The sequence below is a fragment of the Oncorhynchus mykiss genome, chromosome 2, assembly GCF_013265735.2.
Source record: "Oncorhynchus mykiss isolate Arlee chromosome 2, USDA_OmykA_1.1, whole genome shotgun sequence".
Lineage (NCBI taxonomy): Eukaryota > Metazoa > Chordata > Actinopteri > Salmoniformes > Salmonidae > Oncorhynchus > Oncorhynchus mykiss.
This window is the reverse complement of record NC_048566.1, coordinates 66,582,120-66,603,223: the sequence shown is the minus strand read 5'-3', so window position 1 is coordinate 66,603,223 and position 21,104 is coordinate 66,582,120. Positions and strand designations below refer to the sequence as shown.

Below are 21,104 nucleotides of genomic sequence, written 5' to 3'. Positions count from 1 at the left end.
ACCTGAAGCTGCTTTACCTGAAGAGGGTCAACAGAGGGCTCCAGATGGGAGTGAAGAAGGCTTCCTCTATGCTGGCCACACACAGGTCCTTAGAATTGGCTGTGTTCAGACACTCAAATGAGAGCAGACACAGAGACAGCAGTTGATCTGGAACACAAACAAATATGTTTATCATTTCTTCTATATATTTTCCATTAGAGAACACATTTCCTGTCAAAGTGAGGTTTACCAATGGCAATATGGATGTCCTTCACTATAGCCTTCAGGTGCTTTTTGAGAGCATGCATCTCCAAGTCCTGAACGAGGAACTCCTGATTTAACTGTGATGGTTCAAAGATCATGTCAGGGTCCCTATGAGAGGGGTCCCGGTCCATCTGTGTCAGGAACTGCTCCATATCCTCAAACAAATTCTCCCTGTCCAGAGTATGGGGCCCATCACTATCCAACTCTGCCTCGTTGGCATTATGGTCATGGGAGGAGGAGATATTGAGAGAGGCATCGGAGGACAGACCTGTGCCAGATTTTGAAACGTTCTGATGAGAGTCTGAGATCAACAAGCTCTGAGTGCTGCGGGAGGGTTTCATGGGCAGGGCAGGACTTGCAGGTAGACTCTTGCTCACGATTGGATAAAGCCTGTTGTAAACTCTGTACTGGAGCCTTTTCAGTAGCTTAATCACAGGGTGGTCTGGACAGCTAGGATACACAGAGCACACAACAAGTTACTCCTCTATTGAAATGGAAATGAAGTAACATTATGTTTGGCAAAATATATGACTGCCTTGTGCTGCCTCGTGTTCAGTACCTGAGAAGACATGAAACAAGGCCGGTGACCAAGGTGGCATCATCAGGATTTTTCTTGAGTTTCGCTTTCCAAAGCTTGGGCCAGTCCTGTAAGTCAAACACATACACAGGATGAGGACACAACTTGACAACAGTCACTTAGCCAATAACCTTATCATTCTCTGAAAACACTGAAGTTCACTTATCAACACAAAGGCTTGTCAAGTTGTTACTGAACTCTGAACTCACATGATCTTGTTCATATTCCAAAATATTTGTGTACAGAACACGTTGTTCCTGTTCTTCTCCATTAATTGTTCCAGACGCAGCAAACCTCCTGCATACAGCACAGACAGATTACTAATCTGATATATGGATGTAACTGGAGCTCAGCTCCAAGCACCATTCATTGACTTTCATTCATGGGTGGATTGAGTGGTCAATGAAGGGAAATCGTTTGGAAATATTCTATACTTAACTGCAAGCACAAGTATCAGCTTTCTGTTCTGATTCTAATCCCTACAGTTATACTTCCGACATTTCTTACGCTGTTAGCCTGTAAGGCCATACAACTGTGAGGCTTGTACTGTGATGTGTAACAAGCTCTACTGTCTAGGTGGATGAATGTTCACCTGTTGGCCTCCTCCTGCAGCCTCAGTCTCCTTTCCTCCATCTTCCTTTGGAGCTTCACAGACATTAAGGAAATCTTCCCAAATGTCCACTGGCTCTAAACATAATATAGCAGCTCACCCCAAAGCTATATGCCTACCACCATGGACAACCAACAGCATTCATTATCTCAGAAGGTGTTTACCTTTAAAACACCAATAGGTCGATCACTATAATTGATGATGTAACCATTTAGGCTACTCCTTGCATGGTCTGCGGGGGTGTCCGGTACACCAGTGCAAGAGGTGTCTGGGATGTGTGTTCCACGGGTCACACGTAGGGATCCTTGAACCAAGATACCATCATTTGGATCCTGGTCTTACTCAAGTGGATAGTCTTACCCAATAACCCCTAGACTTATATAATAATAATAATAATAATAATAATAATAATAATGATAATAAACTAACCCCGAAAGTCTAGCCTGACGAGTCGATAACTCACACCAAATTCTTCCGCTGCTCTGTCATTCGCTACATACTTTAGTCTGAGATTGCCATCATTGAAATCGTGTTTGTGATGACGAGGGGCGTTCTACAAAACAAAGTCATCAGCGATTGGATCGTCTCTAACCAGTCATAGTATCAAAGCCAATGACAATGTCAAACTGCTGCTTTACCCACGTGTGTTCTGGCTCCGGCCCAACCCACAAATCAGACGGTCCCGAATGTGTTCGTATTCGATGAAGGGTCAGGGAGGTACTCAGATCCAGACTCACTGCAGAGAAGAAACTAACGTCCGTGGCCTAGTGTTTGGCTGGAGCAAGGACTCTGGGTAGCCAGGCAACTGAAAGTCCACATTAAATATCAGAAACAAAGGATACTGCATCTTGCCTGGCCTTGGCAATAATCAGGTTCTCCATCATCTGCCTCTGAAGAGAGAGAGTCTGAAAGAAAATGTATAAATATTTAGGATTTCTAGAGATGTTAAAAGCATGCATGTCAGATATCTCATACATAATGTAATTAGTAAATAAGAAAAGCAATATTTTCCAGGAGGCAGAATTCTTGTTGAAAGGTAAAGATAAAAAAGTTATTATCACCTCAACACTACAACCAGTATTAGCCTGAGGTTGGCTAACTGCTGACCGATTGCATTATATATGGCTTATCAGGGTCTGAACAATGAAACGTCATAGTTTAAGGGTTGTCATTGATTGCACTCGAGTAGGCTACTGGAGAACTAACCACCCTGCGAGTATATACGAGGAAGTCTGTGCTACATCTCTTAGTGTGCATAACGCATCATTGGGACAATTAAAGTACATGGATATAAAAAGTACAAAAGTATGTGGACATCTGTTCGTCATTAATATGGAGTTGGTCCCCCCTTTGCTGCTATAACAGCCTCCCTCTTCTGGGAAGGCTTTCCACAAGATGTTGGAACATTGCTGCGGGGACTTGTTTCCATTCAGCCACAAGAGCATTAGTGAGGTCGGGCACTGATGTTGGGCGATTAGGCCTGGCTTGTATTCGGTGTTCCAATTCATCCCATGTTTAATGGGGTTGAGGTCAGGGCTCTTTGCAGTCAAGTTCTTCCACACCTATCCTGACAAACCATTTCTGTATGGACCTCGCTTTGTGCACAGGGGCATTGTCATGCTAAAACAGGAAAGGGCTTTCCCCAAACTGGTTGCCACAAAGTTGGAAGCACAGAATCGTAGGAAGCACATAATCGTCTAGAATGTCATTGTATTGTGATTTCCCTTCACTGGAACTAAGGGCCTTAGCCACGAAACATAAAAAACAGCCCCAGACCATCATCCCTCATCCACCAAACTTTACAGTTGGTACTATGCATTCGGGCAGGTAGTGTTCTCCTGGCATTTTCCAAACCCAGATTCGTCCCTTGAACTGCCATATGGTGAAGCTTGATTCATCAATCCAGAGAACACTTTTCCACTGCTACAGAGCCAACACTTCTCCCGACGAACAGTTATTGTGCTGACGATGCTTTCAGAGGCAGTTTTTTGGTAGTACCGAGGACAGACTATTTTTATGCGCTATGAGCTTCCGCTCTCGGCGGTCCCGTTCTGTGAGCTTGTGGCCTACCACAATTGCAACTCTGTAGATCATCACATTCTTCACCAGCCTATTGATTTCATATGAACACACATGACTTGTGCAATTTCGGCACAGCAACGGCTTTCACAAACGCTCTCACTGCATATCTTACATATCCCAGCTTCACGAGTAGGCAGATACTGATGTTTGAAGAAGTAAAACCGATTTACTTTCCTCCATCTATTACAAGGTTTAGTCAACATGCTTTAACCACTCCTGGAATCTTCTGTGTAAGATAACTAATCACAATGTCCAACAAGACTCCAGATATTACATTTTATTTTTTATTTTTTTAAATAAATCCTGTTTCTCAGTGTCATGGCTGAACAAGGACAATATACATCTAGATGGTTTGTCTATGTATCAGCAGGACAGAAGGGCGGCGCCGTGTAAGCTCAAGGGGGAGGTGTGTCTTTGTTAACAACAATTGGTGCACAACCTCTAATATTAAGGACGTCTCGAGGTTCTGCTTGCCTGAGTTAGAATACCTCATCAAATGACATTTATTTATATAGCCCTTCTTACATCAGCTGATATCTCAAAGTGCTGTACAGAAACCCAGCCTAAAACTCCAAACAGCAAGCAATGCAGGTGTAGAAGCACGGTGGCTAGGAAAAACTCCCTAGAAAGGCCAAAACCTAGGACGAAACCTAGAGAGGAACCAGGCTATGAGACGTGGCCAGTCCTCTTCTGGCTGTGCCGGGTGGAGATAACAGAACATGGCCAAGATGTTCAAATGTTCATAAATGACCAGCATGGTCAAATAATATTAATCACAGTAGTTGTCGAGGGTGCAGCAAGTCAGCACCTCAGGAGTAAATGTCAGTTGGCTTTTCATAGCCAATCATTAAGATTATCTCTACCACTCCTGCTGTCTCTAGAGAGTTGAAAACAGCAGGTCTGGGATAGGTAGCACGTCCGGTGAACAGGTCAGGGTTCCATAGCCGCAGGCAGAACAGTTGAAACTGGAGCAGCAGCACGGCCAGGTGGACTGGGGACAGCAAGGAGTCATCATGCCAGGTAGTCCTGAGGCATGGTCCTCATAAGCTGTGGACCACACTATTTACCAAGAGAGTTTATATAAATTTTTCGTAGCTGTCTATTTACTACCACAAATCGATGTTGGCGCACTCAACGAGCTGTATAGGGCAATAAGCAAACAAGAAAATACTCACTCTTGGTGGCCGGTGGTTTTAATGCATGAAAACTGAAATCTGTCTTACCTAATTTCTACCACCATGTCAGCTGTGTCACTAGAGGTGGGAAAAAAAAAAAAAAAAAAAAAAAACTTGTAGATCACCTTTACTCAACAGACAAAAACGCATACAAAGCTCTCCCTTGTCTTCCATTTGGCAAATCTGACCCTAACGCTGTCCTCCTGATTCCTGGTTACAAGAAACAAAAATAAAAAAAACAGGAAGTACCAGTGACATGCTCAATATGCCCAATATGGAAGTGGTCCGATGGAGCGGATGCTAAACTACAGGACTGTTTCACTAGCACCAGGATTCATCTGATGGCATTGAGGAGTTAACCACATCAGTCTTCATTAATAAGTGCATCGACGACGTCTTCCCTAAAGTGACCGTACGTACATATCCCAGCCAGAAGCCATGGATTACAGGCAACATTCGTACTGTGCTAAAAGGCTGGAGATGCCGCTTTCAAGGAGCGGGACACTAATCCGGATGCTTATAAGAAATCTCGCTACGACCTCCGACAAACCTTCAAACAGGCGAAGCTTCAATACAGGACTAAGATCAAATCCTAATACATCAGCTCTGACACTTGTCAGATGTGGCAGGCCTTGCAAACTATCACAGATTTCAAAAGGGAAAGCCAGCCACGAGCTGCCCAGAGACGTGAGCCTACCAGACAAGCTAAATGCCTTCTATGCTCACTTCGAGGCAAGCAACACTGAACCAATTGAGAGCATCAGCTGTCAGACGACTGTGTGATCAAGTACTCCGTAGCCGATGTGAGTAAGACCATTAAAACAGGTTAACATCACAAGGCCCAGGGACAGACTGATAACCAGGACACGTACTCAGAGCATCTTCACTGATATTTGCAATCTCTCCCTGACCCAGTCTGTAGTACCTACATGTTTAAAGCAGACCACCATAGTGCCTGTGCCGAAGAACACCAAGGGAACCTGTCTAAATGACTATCACCTCGATGTACTCACATCTGTAGCCATAAAATGCTTTGAAAGGCAGGTCATGGCTCACATCAACACCATAATCCCAGACACCCTGGACCTACTCCAATTTGCATACCACCCAAACGGATCCACAGATGAAGCTCTCGCGATTGTACTCCATACTGCCCTTTCCCACCTGGACAAGAGAAACACCTATGTAAGAATGCTGTTAATTGACTAAAGCTCAGCGTTCAACACCATAGTGCCCTCCAAGTTCATCACAAAGCTAAGAATCCTGGGACTGATCACCTCCCTCAAACTGGATCCTGGACTTCCTAACAGGCCGCAAACAGGTGGTGAGGGTAGGCAACAACACATCCGCCGTGCTTAGTCCCCTCCTGTACTCCTTGTTCACCCATGACTGCGTAGCCGTTCAAGACTCTAACACCATCGTTAAGTTTGCTGACAACATGACGGTGGTAGGCCTGATCACCAACGATGATGGGAGCCTATAGGGAGTAGGTCAGAGACCTGGCAGTGTGGTGCCAGGACAACAACCTCTCCCTCAACATCAGCAAGACAAAGGAGCTGATCTTGGACTACAGGATACGGAGGGCTGAGCACGCCCCCATTCAGATCAACAGAGCTGTTGTGGAGCGGGTCGAGAGCTTCAAGTTCCTCTGTGTCCATGTCCCTAAGGATCTATCATGGTCCACACACACCAACGTAGTCGTGAAGAGGGAACGACAGCGCCTCTTCTCCCTCAGGAAGCTGAAAAGATTTGGCATGGTCCCTCAGATCCTTAAAAAGTTCTATGGCTGCACCATTGAGAGCATCTTGGCTGGCTGCATCATCGTGTGGCATGGCAACTGCATGGCATCGACCGCAAGGCGCTACAGAGGGTAGTGCGTATTGCCCAGTACATCACTGGGGCCGAGCTCCCTGTCATCCAGAACCCCTATACCAGACGGTGTCAGAGGAAGGCCCTAAAAGTTTTCCAAGACTCCACCCACCCTACTCATCACATACACTACTCCTGCTACTGTTAATTTTCTGTCATGTGGACTATTCACTTTATTCCTAGTTGTACAGTACCAGTAAAAAGTTGACATGCCTGCTCATTTCAGGTATTTTCTTAACTTTTTCTGTTTTCTACATTGTAGAATAATAGTGAAGACTTCAAAACTATGAAATAACACATATGGAATCATTTAGTAACTAAAAAAAGAAAAAAAAAGTGTTAAACAAATCAAAATATATTTTATATTTGAGATTCTTCAAAGTAACCAACCGTTGCCTTGATGACAGTTTTGCACACTGATGTCTACACTATTATTTTACAATGTAGTTACTTTAAATATTTGTGTATGCTAATTTATTTCATATTTTTCTCTCTTTTTATCGAGTATTTAGAACATACAATATACTTGCAGTGAAGCCGCTCAACAACTACATCACATTAGTCATCTAACAGACTCGCATCCGGAGTGACACACAGAAGCAACAAGGGTCAATGCCCTGCTCAAGAGCACATCGACGGATCTCCCACAAGTTCAAAAACGGGGACCCGAATCAGCGATCCATCAGCCACTGGCCCAAGCTCCCAACCGCCAGCCCTCCAAGATTCCCACCCCCACAGTTCCTCAAGAGCTGCCCCTCAACCATCCAAGACCCCCATACTTCCATTCCCCACCCCCAAGACCCCCCAAATGTACCAAAAACAAACTAAATGAACAAAAGACAAAGGGAAAGGAAAACAACAATGCAAAAAAACTTTTGACTGGTACTGTATGTACATATCTACTCAATTACCTTGTACCCCTGCACATCCTGACTCAGTACTGGTACCCTGTGTATGTAGCCAAGTTAGCGTTACTCATTGTTTATGTATTATTACTTTTCTAATATTTCTCTCTCTCTGCATTGTTGGGAAGGGCCCGTAAGCCTACACCCATTGTTTACGAAGCATGTGACAAATACAATTGGATTTGATTGACCCGAAAATAAAAGCTCTCCATTTCAGATTCTGATCATTTATAGGGCTATAATGCCTTCTCCTCCTCCTCCTCCTCTTTTGAGACAAAGGAAATCAAAACAAAACCACTCCTGGTCCCTCTGACTACCTTTCTTAATGCCTCCTTTAACATATTTGAGACCTCAAATTGATTGTTGTTGACGAATTGCACTCCCACCAGAAACCGAAGTTCTCCCGTCTTCCATTCATTCCGTCTTCCATTCATTCTCAATTAATTAATTCAATCGCGCAGCATCAGAATCAACCTGCACTTCCACCATTTTCCCTCCTGAGCTCTTGTTGGGTCCATCTTTGATTTTATACCAACATCAGGCACTCAAGTGTGTGTGTGCCCGTGCACAATATGTGTAGTGAATATAACAGCTGTGTGGATTTCACAACCTTTCTTCTTTACTTTGGATGACATTTCAATTGTGATAAATTGAGGGTACTTGTTAGTAAACTAGTTAGTAAGTTTAATACTGTGTGTCATATTACAGTAGAACAAAGCTAAAAAGAAAGTTTGTGATATCCACACAGACGTTATATCCACTACATAAAAGTAGTGGATATAAAAAAAAAAAAGTAGTGGACACACACAAAAACTTTGTTCAACTGAATATGGTGTGTGGTGTCTGTTTGGTATAAGTGACATAATAACACACAAACACAAAGACTGACCAGAGAAGTCTTCTGTGTACGGGCCTGAGCAGGGGGCAGTCGGGCCAGACGAGCTTCACAATTTGCTTTCAACTTCTGGTTCAACCGTGATGCCTCCTCTATGGGTGTAAGCTCCCTTTCATATACACAAAAACATACAGAAATATTTAGTCACATCTTAAAAAGTATCAAGACTACAACTGGGGTGGGCACACTATGTGCATTTCAGTTCTGCAGTATTAAAATACTCTGCACTAACCAAGTCTGCTTTTAAGTAATTAATTTTAAAAAATCATAATATACAGTGTGTACAAAACATGACGCCTCCTTCCATGAGAGACTGACCAGGTAACTCCAAGTGAAAGCTATAATCCCTTGATGTCACTTGTTAAATCCACTTCAACCAATGTAGATGAAAGGGAGGAGACAAGTTAAAGAAGGATTTTTAAGCCTTGAGACCGTGCCTTCGGAAAGTATTCTGACCCCTCGACTTTGCACATTTTGTTATGTTACAGCCTTATTCTAAAATGTATTAAATAGTTTCTCCCTCATTCTACACACAATACACCATAATGACGAAGCAAAAACAGGTTTGGAAATGTTTGCTAAATTATATTAAAATTAAATACATTTCCATAAGTATTCAGGCCCACTTTGTTGAAGCACCGATTACAGCCTCAAGTCTTTAAGAATGATGGAGGCCACTGTGTTCTTGGGGACATTCAATGCTGCAGAAATGTTTTGTACCCTGTTCCGTACCCTGACGATTTCAGCTTATTCTGAAGGAAAAAGAGGGTGCAACTCAATATTAGGAAGGTGTTCCTACTGTTTTGTGCACTCAGTGTAACTGCAATAATAGTGGAATTTTATTCACAAAACAAATATTTTGGACCGATAGAAAATTGCATTTTGATGGTGCAGCCTTCCTATTTGACAACAAAAGATGTTGTCAAATGGGAAAGCTGCACCCTCCCTTCAGTGTCTCACAGAGGCTTGGTAATCTCCTCAGGAGCAGAATCAACAATGGCAGACTTGGGTAGTAGAATTCGCTCTGCCATTTCCTGGTTTTAATAATGTCAGTTTGTGACAAAACAAGCAAGTATAGTGTAGAGAATCATTGTACATCTAAACCGATGTGAAACATATTTTAAATAACCAAAAATATTGTATTTTCAGATGTTTGAAACTGGTGATTCAAAACCGAGAGTAAAAAGATGCAAACGTGGGGGAGGGGAGAATTGTTTGAATTCAGGCAGTTGTTGCAATTCGCTTAGGTTCCACAAGGGGGCCACATTCTACATGTAGATTACTTAATCACCTGCCTCTTTCACAACGTAAAAAAGTTCTACATTGACAACCATTCTCCAATTGACTTCTGATGAAGGCGTCTCATGAATACTGTAAACAGAGTCCTTCTGCTGTCACTGAAGGGCTATTTATATTTCCCATTTGCACCCCGATTGTTTAGTCCTCAGTTTCTATGATAACTCACTTCCTGGTGTCCTGTGACTCCACTGTCTGCAACCTCTGGAAGACTTCTGGGGGCAGGAAGAGGGAGACCACCCCTCCACCCTCAGAGAGAACTCTGCGGTGTCCAGGCCTGGGGTTATATTTAGGCCCCGAGTCAATCTTCTCTTGTGGTTGTGGCAAAACTGGAGGAGGGACAGGAGGATGATACATTCTGGGAAAAAGTCATATGAAAAACATAACAAAATTTGAGGATAAATATATTTACCAATCTTTCCAGGGTTTACTGCAACAGATGGGGCTAAGGCTGTGGTCAGGCTGAGTGCTGCTGAGTTGGTTGGTGTGGTGGTGGAAGAGGGAGGGGTAGGGGGTTCATCTCTCTTTCCTACGAGGGACTTGACTCTCTCCAAACACTGCTCAGCTAGCCTCAACATCTTTTCCACCTCTACTGCTACCATCTCCTCCTCCTCTGGGTGAGGAAAGAGAAAATAAAATAGCAGTTAGTGAAGAAATGATCAATAAACACAGCCATTAAGATGTAGTTGCAGTCCCATCTTGAAAGCATCACAACAACTCTCATTTACAGAGCACCTCTTGAATGAAAGGAGATGTATGAATTGTCCTTTATTTAGTTTTGCATAATGGAATATAGTCCAGGTCTCATCTTACTCCTCGATTCAGCATCCTCCAGAAGTGCGTGGGAGATGAAATTGATACTCCTCAAGTATTCACAGTAAGCTTCCTAGAGAGAAAAAGTCAGCTGTAAAATTCCAACAGTTGAAACATAATAGCATTAAAACATATAGATAGAACATTATACCAACAGGGCAATAAAACATAGATAGAACATTATCACATAATACCAACAGGGCAACTACTGTAACAAATGATATTGCAGCAGTTACATTTTTTAATTTTACAGTGATGATGACACAGTGAAAAAAATTGTTACATGTTGCCACTGCAGAGAAGGGTGTGATTGCAGCCCGCAATTACCTGTGCAGTTCGATCCACCATAATCATTTTGCAGACCATAATTAATCTATCTACATTTAAATTAAAGTTTATGCTTATAATTTCCGACATTTGGTAAGCTATATTATAATTTCCGACATTTGGTAAGCTATATTATAATTTCCGACATTTGGTCGGCCATTTATTTGTCAACTATAGTGTGATACATGCAGCGTCTCTTTTGTCATAACTTTGTTGGCCTAGAACAGTGGTTCCCAAACTTTTTATAGTCCCGTACCCCTTCAAACATTCAACCTCCAGCTGCATACCCCCTCTAGCACCAGGGTCAGCACACTCAAATGTTTTTTTTACCAACATTGCCAGCCTGCCAGACACTATAGGATACATTTATTAAACATAAGAATGAGGGTGAGTTTGTCGTCACAACCCGGCTCGTGGGAAGTGACAAAGAGCTCTTATAGGACCAGGTAACAAAAAATAATCAATAATTTTGCTCTTTATTTAACCATCTTACATATAAAACCTTATTTGTTCATCGGAAATTGTGAATAACTCACTACAGGTTAATGAGAAGGGTGTGCTTGAAAGGATGCACATAACTCTGCAATGTTGGGTTGTATTGGAGAGAGTCTCAGTCTTAAATCATTTTCCACACACAGTCTGTGCCTGTATTTGGTTGTCATGCTAGTGAGGGCCAAGAATCCACTCTCACATAGGTACGTGGTTGCAAAGGGCATCAGTGTCTTAACAGCACGATTTGCCAAGACAGGATACTCTGGGCGCAGCCCAATCCAGAAATCTGGTAGTGACTTCTGATTAAATTGTCACAGAACCGCTTGTTGCAATTTCGATGAGGCATAATTGCGCACCCAACTCACTCAGGTGCGTCGCTATATCACATTTGACATTGTCCATCAAATGAGTTCATTTGCACACACCAAAAAAAATCATACAATGATGGAAAGACCTGTGTGTTGTCCTTGTTAATGGAGACAGAGAAGAGCTCCAACTTCTTAATCATAGTCTCAATTTTGTCCCGCACATTGAATATAGTTGTAATCCCTGTAATCCTAGATTCAGATCATTCAGGTGAGAAAAAACATCACCCAGATAGGCTCGTGTGAGAAACTCATCATGCAAGCGGTCAGACAAGTGAAAATTGTCAGTAAAGAAAACGTTAAACTCATCTTTCAATTAAAAAAAAAACGTATGCGTTATATGGTCGGTGCCTATAGTGCAGTGCAGACAATACACAAGAGTTCAGGGGTCTTGCTTTAACAAAGTTAACCACTTTCACTGTAGTGTCCAAAACATCTTTCAAGCATTCGACTTGGCAGCAAGAGCCTCTCAGTGGAAGCTGCAGTGTACCCAAGTGGTGTCGGGAGCAACTGCTTGCACGCGCGTTACCACTTCACTATGTATCCCTGTCATGGCTCCCGACGCCACTTGGGTACACTGCAGCATCCGCCGAGAGGCTCTTGCTGCCAAGGGAATGCCTGACAGCTTGTTTGAAAATGTGAAGAAAACTATTTTAAATTTTTAATGGGAATTAAATTTTTATTTGGCGTACCCCCGACAGCATTGCACGTATCCGTACCCCAGTTTGGGAATACCTGCCCTAGAAGACTAAATAAAGTAGTGCTCACCAGAATAATGTCTTACATCAAAAGAATGAATGCATTAGTAATCTATAGTTAACACCATTAACACCAGTGAAGTTGTCTGTTTAGTTTAGGGACTGGGGAGAAAACGCAATAATCTTCAAAATAGTAGAAAGGTTATTCCTGTGCAAAATGTCATCAATTTGACTGGTTTTATAGAAATTGCAAAGCGGAGAAAATTGACAAGATATTTCTGATAAGAATGCAGTTCATCTTGGGTGCATATTTTGTGGTTGAAATACTGTCTGCAGTTTCAAAGATAACACATTACCCTCGCATTCACATTGTCGCAAGAGATGCTGAAAGAAATAAATAATTTTTCTCCACTCCTTATCCTGAGACAAAATACATTTTTGTTGTATAATTTCACTGTCAGAAATGCATAATTCTGCAGGAGCTAATAATATATTACGCTACATGTCAGGTTAAAGGCCTACAGTCAGTGTCCATATTTCTGTTACTATTCCATTTAACCCATATACAGTGCATTCGGAAAGTATTCAGACCCCTTGACTTTTCCCACATTGTTTTGTTACAGCCTTATTCTGATTCGGATTAAATTGTTATTTTTGTCATCAATCTACACTCAATACACCATAATGACAGACTTTTTTATTATCTTTGCAAATGTATATAAAAAAAAAAAAAAAGAAATATCACATTTACATAAGTATTGAGTACCCTTTACTCAGTACTTTGTTGAAGCACCTTCGGCAGTGATTACAGCCTCAAGTCTTCTTGGGTATGACGCTACAATCTTGGCACACCTACATTTGGGGAGTTTCTCCCATTCTTCTCTGCAGACCCTCTCAAGCTCTGTCAGGTTGGATGGGGAGCCTCGCAAAACAGCTATTTTCAGGTCTCTCCAGCGATGTTCGAGTCCGGTCTCTGGCTGGGCCACTCAAGGACATTCAGAGACGTGTCCCAATGCCACTCCATTGTCTTGAGAGTCCTTTAGGAAAACTCCAAGCGGGCTGTTATGTGCATTTTACTGTGGAGTGTCTTCTGCCTGGCCACCATAAAGGCCTGATTGGTGAAGTGCTGCAGAGATGGTTGTCCTTCTGGAAAGTTCTCCCATCTCCACAGAGGAACTCTGGTCACCCTGACAGAGCTCCATCAGGTTGTTGGTCACCTCCCTGACCAAGGGAAGTGACCAAGAAAAATGTATGAAGAAAATAAAAAAGTTTGTATACATTTTTGAATAAGACTGTAACAAAACAAAAAGTTGTAAAAAGGGGTCTGAAAACTTTCCGAATGCACTGTACTTATGAGGAATATATTATGTTCATGGATACTCATGAGCCGGATATCAAAGGTGCATGTAAACAGCTTATCCCGAATAAGCGGGATATGAGCTACTATCCGGAATACTGTGTGCATGTAAACGCGGTCACTGAGTGCTAGCTAGAGCTGCAGAAACGTTACACAGACAGGAGACGGGGTGGACACCGGTAGCTAGCTAGCTAGGACACTGGTAGACAGTGTCCTTCACCACCAGCTATGCACTGCTTTCCCGCAGTTTTGTCAATGTTACATGCTGACCACACCAGCCGTGTTGCTTGCGCGAGCATTGCAAAATAAATGTACAGATATGTTATTCAATAATTTCATCCCAAAATGCTCGCAAGCGTCTGCGTAGCCAAGTGCTAAAAAAATTACCTGGTTCTATTTTAGATGCCCTGCAAGTCCTGCCTCATTGGTTTTTAGGCTCATAACCACGTGGGTGATTGAAAGACGAATAAGGTCCACAAAAAAAAAAAAAGTGTTACCAAGAGCAATGTGTAATATGGAAAAATTAGCCAACAAGGCATTTGTGTTAAGTGCATGGGGGCCATCAATTTTATGCACAGCCACTATTGCGGTACGGTTCTAGAAACATAAAGCCCTCTACTTTCATATCACATCAAAATCATTTCACGATGGCAAAATATACACTTAAGGTTAACACAGTTGCAGTCGACAGTATTTTTCAGTGACAACACGTTTGTGGCGTCCATCTTCCGTTTACACAAAGATGTTCGAAGACGCAGATAGCTAATTAGCACAGGACTGTCTTCCATCTGTGTTCCATAAACAAGTGCTGGAACATGGTTTCTTATGTTTCCAAAACGTTGGCGCAAATGATGTGGCCAAGCACGACTCCAACACCATCATTAAGTTTGCTGACGACACAACAGTGGTAGCCTAATCACCGTCAACGATGAGACCTGGCAGTGTGGTGCCAGGACAACAACCTCTCTCAATGTGAGCGAGACAAAGGAGCCGATTGTGGACTATAGGAAAAGAAGGGCCGTACAGGCCCCCATTAACATCGATGGGACTGAGCGGATCGAGAGTATCAAGTTCCTTTGTGTCCACATCACCAACAAACTATCATGGTCCAAACACACCATGACAGTTGTGAAGAGACACGACAACACCTTTTCCCCCTCAGGAGACTGAAAAGATTTGGCATGGGTCCCCAGATCCTCAAAACATTGTACAGATTCACCATCGAGAGCATCCTAACCTGTTGCATCACCACCTGATATAACAACTGCTCGGCATCTGACCGTAAGTCGCTACAGAGGATAGTGTGTATGGCCCAGTACATCACTGTCAAAGACTCCAGTCACCCAAGTCATAGACTGTTCTCTCTGGTACCACATGGCAAGCGGTACCGGAGTGCCAAGTCTAGGACCAGAAGGCTCCTTAAGAGCTTCTACCTCCAAGCCATAAGTCAGCTGAACAATTAATCCACCCGGACTATTTACATTTTATACACACTGATACATAGAAAAAAACTGAAATACTGTTATTTTTCCTGTAAAACTGCCCTTTCCGTCCTCGTGCTAGCTAGCAGTAACCACCACAGCCAATCAGCTCCTTTGTTGTTCAACGCGATGTGCAATTCCATAACGGCTGTTGTGGCTAATGCTAGCTAGCATGAGGATGAAAAGGGCAAACTAGCAGTATTTCAATCTTCTCGATAGAGCAGTGTGGATAAAGGTCAAAGTTGGTGTACAGTGGCATACAGGGTTGGGTAGGTTACTTTCTAAATGTAATCCGTTCCAGTTACCTGTCCAAAATTGTAATTAGTAACATTACGTTATTGAATTTGAGTAATCCAAAAGTTCTGGTTCATTTTCATTACTTTCCCCTTAAGAGGCATTAGAAGACAAATTAATGTTGCCAATTGAACAACATTTATTGCAGGATAAATCAATGTTAGAGTTCACATAGCTGGCTATAAATGGATGTTGCATTTTACTTTATGGGGTGGTTATGTAGGCTTCTTCTAACCCATTGCTTTCTACTACAGAAAAGAATACAATTAGGTTTTATCTTTATCAAATCGTTATTTATCACATGCGCAGAATACAACAGGTGTACAGTGAAATGCTTACTTACAAGCCCTTAACCAACAATGCAGTTAAGAGATAAGAATAACAACTAATTTAAGAGCCGCAGTAAATAACAATTGCGGGGCTATATACAGGATGTACCGATACATTACATTAAAAACCAAAAAGTATGTCAGATTTCCAGTCATTCCAATTAATGTAATACCCCTTGACATTCAATAATAGGACTTGGAAATATGGATGTACTGTACCAGTCAAAAGTTTGGACACACCTACTTACTCTAGGGTTTTTCTTTATTTTTACATTGTAGAATAGTGAAGACATCAAAACTATGAAATTACACATCATATAGTAACCCCAGTTTAGGCATAGCCTAAACTGAAAAAAAAACTCTTGATAATACTTTTATTTCCCTTTTGGCCCATATTTTAATCCCATGGACTATCATGGAAATCTAGAATATAAAAAAAAGTTACTTAAACACAAGCAGGAACCAATAGGAAGTTCCTGCAAATGCAGGAATGCCCACAAGCAAGAAACCTCCGAATTTCAGGCCGCAATCACACACTATAGACTGCAGCTGGCATCGGATAGCCCCGCCTATTTTGTGGTTGTTTACATCAACGATAAAGCGTATATCTCCTGGCTATATAACTCGTTTGCTACTGAAATTGTAAATCTGTTGAAATATAGACATTATAATACCTTTTGTCGGTTCCCCGCGTCCAGTTGTATAGCCACTTTAGCCATTTTCATGGCATTTTGAAGGGGCTTCATTGCAACGCAGCGCCAACTGCGGTCAATCAATGTTCCGGATATGCACTCCGGTCTGGTGGTTCTTTGATGTTTATTATTTTTGTACTACTTCCGGGTTTTGTTGTTTACAAATAAACCGTTACCAGTTCGTTCTTAACGATATTGTGTTACTGTTTAAAAGACTGTATATTTTAGTAAACCACCAACGAATTGGTTAAACTACATATGACTGATATAATTTGAGGCGAATAGTGTTCTCCTCATTGGAAGTCGCAGCTGCAGCTTTCAAACCAACTTTGGTAAAAACAGCTTTTTGAATAGCTCCCACTTAAGGCTCAAGTTACTTTGAAAGCTACTGCTACATTATATTGATAGGATTTTCCTTTGAATCCTCTGTATTCTCTTAGGACTGTGTTATGAAGAAGAGAGTGAGCCGTGCGCGGTTTTCCGATGTGGCAGCAGGACAGAGAAGCCAGACTCAGTTAGTTGCCGGGGTCAAGAAACATTTTGGGCGGCGAGGAAGAACCAATAATAATGCTGCAAAGATAACTTCACCATCAGTGACAGATCTACAATTTTATAATTGAGCACAGCAGTGTCAGCTGTGGCGACAGAAGGGGAGGAGCGGCCACAGCATAGATCAAAGAAATCCTGTGATTCCCCTTCAAAATTCTTGACAAGCAGTCTAGATTTTGAGGTCAATGATAGGTTGTTGTCAGGTGTTTTACCTCCATAAGGTAAAGTGTCAGCTGTTAAACGTTCTCAAATGCAACCTACTTCCTTGTCTGATCCTACAGGTATGGGCATACTCAGCATTGCATTCTGTCATGGAAAGTTCTCACCTCGGAGGCTGCGGCATGCCTTCGACAAGTGGCCAGGGGATCCAGACAGAGCCAGCCCAGTCGCCACTGTTTTTATACATAGACTTTCAGGGCCTAGTTGGACTGCCACTGAACCGTGGTCCACGTCACTCAGTTTGTCTGCAAGACCTGCCACACAAAATGCTACAAGTGCCACACAATACTGCTCATATTTATGCAGAGGGTTAACATCTTGCCCTCTGTGAATGTGCACACCAGAGGCAGGTGAGAAAAACTGCAAGCAACTGTAATGTCACAATGTAGAGAGCGGCGATTGCAAAACTACGAGGGTCAGCAATGAGCTAGTCTGCAAATCTGGCCCAAAGCAGCAGTGAAACCATAACATGATATTGATTTTGGTTTCAGGAAGAGTTCAGAGGGCTCTCAATGAACGGTGGACCCCATCTTGTTGTGTAAGTGGATACATTCCATCAGGACAAGATGATTACCAGATTTTGATAGGCAGAGATGGCTTTCATGTTTATAACCACTGTTACCAATTGTCCCATTTCTTTTACCTCCAACCTGACAACCACCTCTCCTTTACCAGCACCCTCCATCCCCTCCTTCCCAAGTGTCTCCACAGCCTGGTGTCCTGGGCCCACCACCATGCAGAGGACTGCCGCTCTTGCCCTGAGCTGAAAGAAGTGCTGGAGAGGCAGTGCTGGGGCTCAGTAAGTGCCGTCTGGGGGTGTGTGGATGGACATAGTTACGGAATGGACATACAGACCACAAAGCCCAGAGCAAACCCTGGACACACTGAGAGTGATCCCCTACTGGAAGGTGAGGAGCAGCTTCCAGGGAACCAACACCCTGTCAACACCACCATGTCCCAGCCCAGTACCGCTGCCACCCTCCAGACTCAGAGCGCCGTCCACACTGATGCTACCACCACCAGTGCAGATGGTCAGACAGCTTTTGGTACTGCCAAAGTTACCCTGGGAAACAGAACACTCAGTATTTAATTTCAGTGTTTACTGAAGTATGGTCTTGACTGCATTGAAATGTATGGCTCTTTGCAGGTGGTTACCATCTTGTCTGTTGCCAGTCCAAATTAATTAGTTTGACCCTCTTGTCCCTAGAATTTATCTTTGGTGAGGAGACACCCTCTCCTGCACCAGCCCTGCTCATGGACAGGCCAGGTGAATCAACAATGAAAAACATGGTTCAAGTTATACAGTGCTGGAAAGTTAAGATTGGTTAAACTATAGGCTGTTGTGTCAAATCTTAGGAACTTGTCCAGCGAGGATGAGTTTGAAGAGAAAAGGAAAAGTGTATCCTCTGATGAATTATTTGAGCCATACCTAGAGAAGGAGTGAGTGGATTAATGTGGGTTCTAGCCAGAGGTGACATGCCCATAGGGGGCACAGGGTCACATGCCCCTCCAGACTGGTCCTGTTTAAAAATAATTGTGGTTTCTCTGTAATACTACTAGCCACCTAGCAATTTTATGAAGCTGACTTTAGCTAGCCCAGATAGGCTCCCAACCTCAACTAGCTACCAAGATGCCATTTCAGTCTATCAAGTTAGAGTAGCTAGCTTGTCTATCTTAACTGGCATGCCTATAAAAGCAAGCAATAGCTAAATGTACTGAATAAGACTGACATTCCTTTCAATCTTTTACCCAGAATTTAGCAGAGAAGCATATTTCGTTTTTTTTTTTTTTTTACCCACCTGGAGGATACAGACAGCTCAAGAGGTATGCTTAGATATGCAGATAAATATACATTTTTCTTTACAAAGAATTAAGTATTTTGGGGTGCATGATGCCCTGGTTCTAGCTATTTTGCATATCAAACCAAAATTATACATAACACATCAGTGGACAGAAAGATCTCTTATTACTAGCGGAAAAAGGGCATCGTGGCTTTGATGTCTTCCGTGTTCTCTTCCTTTTCCCATGCCCTGCAGAATTGCTTCCCCGAAGAAGAGAACCAGAATAAAAGAAGCAATTGGACTGAGGTGTAGTATCCATGTTTGTTTTTGGTTTTCAGAGAGGAGCTGCCCAATCTACAAATGTCCGTACCCAGGTTGCTTATCTGTATAAAAAATAAAAATACATTTTTTTTTTAAAAGAGCAGAGGGCATAAAGGTCAGATTCAAGTCCTCCTTACAGCACTGTTAATTCTCTTATGACAATGAACATGTCTGTTGGTACATTACCGTTTTTTGAGTGCGGTTGTGTCTCGGGTACAGAAACACATTAAGGAGCACTAGGAAGAGGTCTGCGAGCGGCCCTGCCCTCACCATAGGCTGCAACAAGGTCTTCATGATTGACCGCTACCTGCAGCGACACGTCCAACTCATTCACACAGGTAGGTTTGGACTGGACTGGACACAGTGCTTTTTTGTCTGTCCCAAAAGGTGTCCTAGTTCTTAAATTGTGCACTACTTTAGAAAGCCTGATTGGTCACCTGATCAAAAGTAATGCACTATGAAGGCAATAGGTTGCCATTTGGGACGCTACCAGAGTGTGTTGGTATTAAGTTAGACCATTCTCCTTTTTATAGAGTTGGGGAACTACATCTGTGACCAATGTGGTCAGACCTTCAAGCAGAGGAAACACCTGTCTGCACCAGATGTGCCACTCAGAGGTTAAGCCACTACAGGGGGAGATTAAGCTCATATCAGGTGGCAAGGTTCTGCTGAATTGTGTTGTGAGGGGCTCAAGCACTGATGAGTCTGTCAGGAGTTAGCCAAGCCTTTGATTATGTGGTATGATTTGGGTGAGTCTGTAATAATGGAAAGGATGGATAGGGGCACAAGAATGCAATCTTGTATTTGGCACCCTCACTAAGCCTTTTTGTCAAATTTAAGATGACCAAACAAGGCAGAGGCTGATCTGGAATTTGCATGTGATCTGTGTGGGGAGCGCTTTGAGAAGGCCCACAACCTCAACGGCCACGGTGCATCCCCTCACACTAGCAGCTGTCAGAGGAAACATTGACAGCCCCTCCAACAACCAACCATCAGAGACTGGGGAGCTGAACCCATACACCGGTTGATAGACTTGATTAGGTCCGTGACCGACAAGGAGCTGCAAAGAACACAACGTCCCTTGAGCCTCTAAGGAGTCTGGTATAGAATGGTCATGGGTACAGTGACTAATTGAACAGGACATGGAATCACTAGTCACTTTTAATGTTTATACTGTTGTACTCATTTCAATTGTATATACTGTATTCTAGTCAATGCCACTCAGACATTGCTCGTCCTAATTTATATATTTCTTAATTCCATAATTTTACTTTTAGATGTGTGTATTGTTGAAGTATTAGATACTACTGCACTGTTGGAGCTAGGAACACAAGCATTTCACTACACCTGCAATAACATCAGCTAAATATGTGTGAGACCAATAACATTTGATTTGACTTGTACTGTTCATGCTCTAAACCAGGAATAGGCAACTGACTGGGGCCACAGAAAAATATGAACTCAGTGGTGTAAAGTAAAAATACTTTAAAAGTACTTAAGTCATTTTTTGGGGGTATCTGTACTTTACTATTTATATTTGACAACTTTTACTTCACTACATTCCTAAAGAAAATGTACTTTTTACTCCATTTTCCTTGACACCCAAAAGTACTTGTTACATTTTGAATGCCATCTGGTTTATTTGTACTTTTACTTTTGATACTTAGGTATATTTAAAACCAAATACTGGGTGACTGACTTGAGTAATTTTCTATTAAAAGATATCTTTACTTT

General features: G+C 42.5%; 1 protein-coding gene and 1 long non-coding RNA gene across 9 annotated transcripts in view; one reads left to right on the top strand and one right to left on the bottom strand.

The window, feature by feature from the left end:
* The window catches only part of vps9d1 (VPS9 domain containing 1), a 25,192-nt gene extending 8,367 nt beyond the window's left edge, over positions 1 to 16,825 (bottom strand). For 2 of the 3 annotated variants that reach the window (XM_021569256.2, XM_021569265.2), the window contains exons 1-11: positions 16,483 to 16,825; positions 10,466 to 10,538; positions 10,065 to 10,265; positions 9,822 to 9,981; positions 8,351 to 8,465; positions 2,273 to 2,335; positions 1,413 to 1,465; positions 1,030 to 1,117; positions 803 to 888; positions 230 to 693; positions 18 to 147 (exon numbers count right to left, since the gene is read on the bottom strand). In XM_021569256.2, the coding sequence (XP_021424931.2) occupies positions 18 to 147; positions 230 to 693; positions 803 to 888; positions 1,030 to 1,117; positions 1,413 to 1,465; positions 2,273 to 2,335; positions 8,351 to 8,465; positions 9,822 to 9,981; positions 10,065 to 10,265; positions 10,466 to 10,538; positions 16,483 to 16,554 (1,505 nt within the window). In that variant the 5' untranslated portion in view covers positions 16,555 to 16,825. Of the gene's footprint in view, positions 1 to 17; positions 148 to 229; positions 694 to 802; positions 889 to 1,029; positions 1,118 to 1,412; positions 1,466 to 2,272; positions 2,336 to 8,350; positions 8,466 to 9,821; positions 9,982 to 10,064; positions 10,266 to 10,465; positions 10,557 to 16,482 lie in introns of all 3 variants that reach the window. The other variant, XM_036953756.1, reaches the window with a different exon arrangement.
* LOC110494316 lies at positions 16,641 to 21,104 on the top strand. Of its 6 annotated transcripts, XR_002469259.2 has the most exons (6): positions 16,641 to 16,832; positions 16,941 to 17,806; positions 17,944 to 19,092; positions 19,305 to 19,355; positions 19,590 to 19,708; positions 19,904 to 21,104. It is a non-coding gene; the product is annotated as an uncharacterized LOC110494316 (long non-coding RNA). The 6 variants fall into 6 exon arrangements; XR_002469260.2 differs by having other exon boundaries at positions 16,941 to 17,230; positions 17,331 to 17,806; positions 17,944 to 19,708; XR_002469254.2 differs by having other exon boundaries at positions 16,941 to 17,618; positions 17,760 to 17,806; positions 17,944 to 19,708.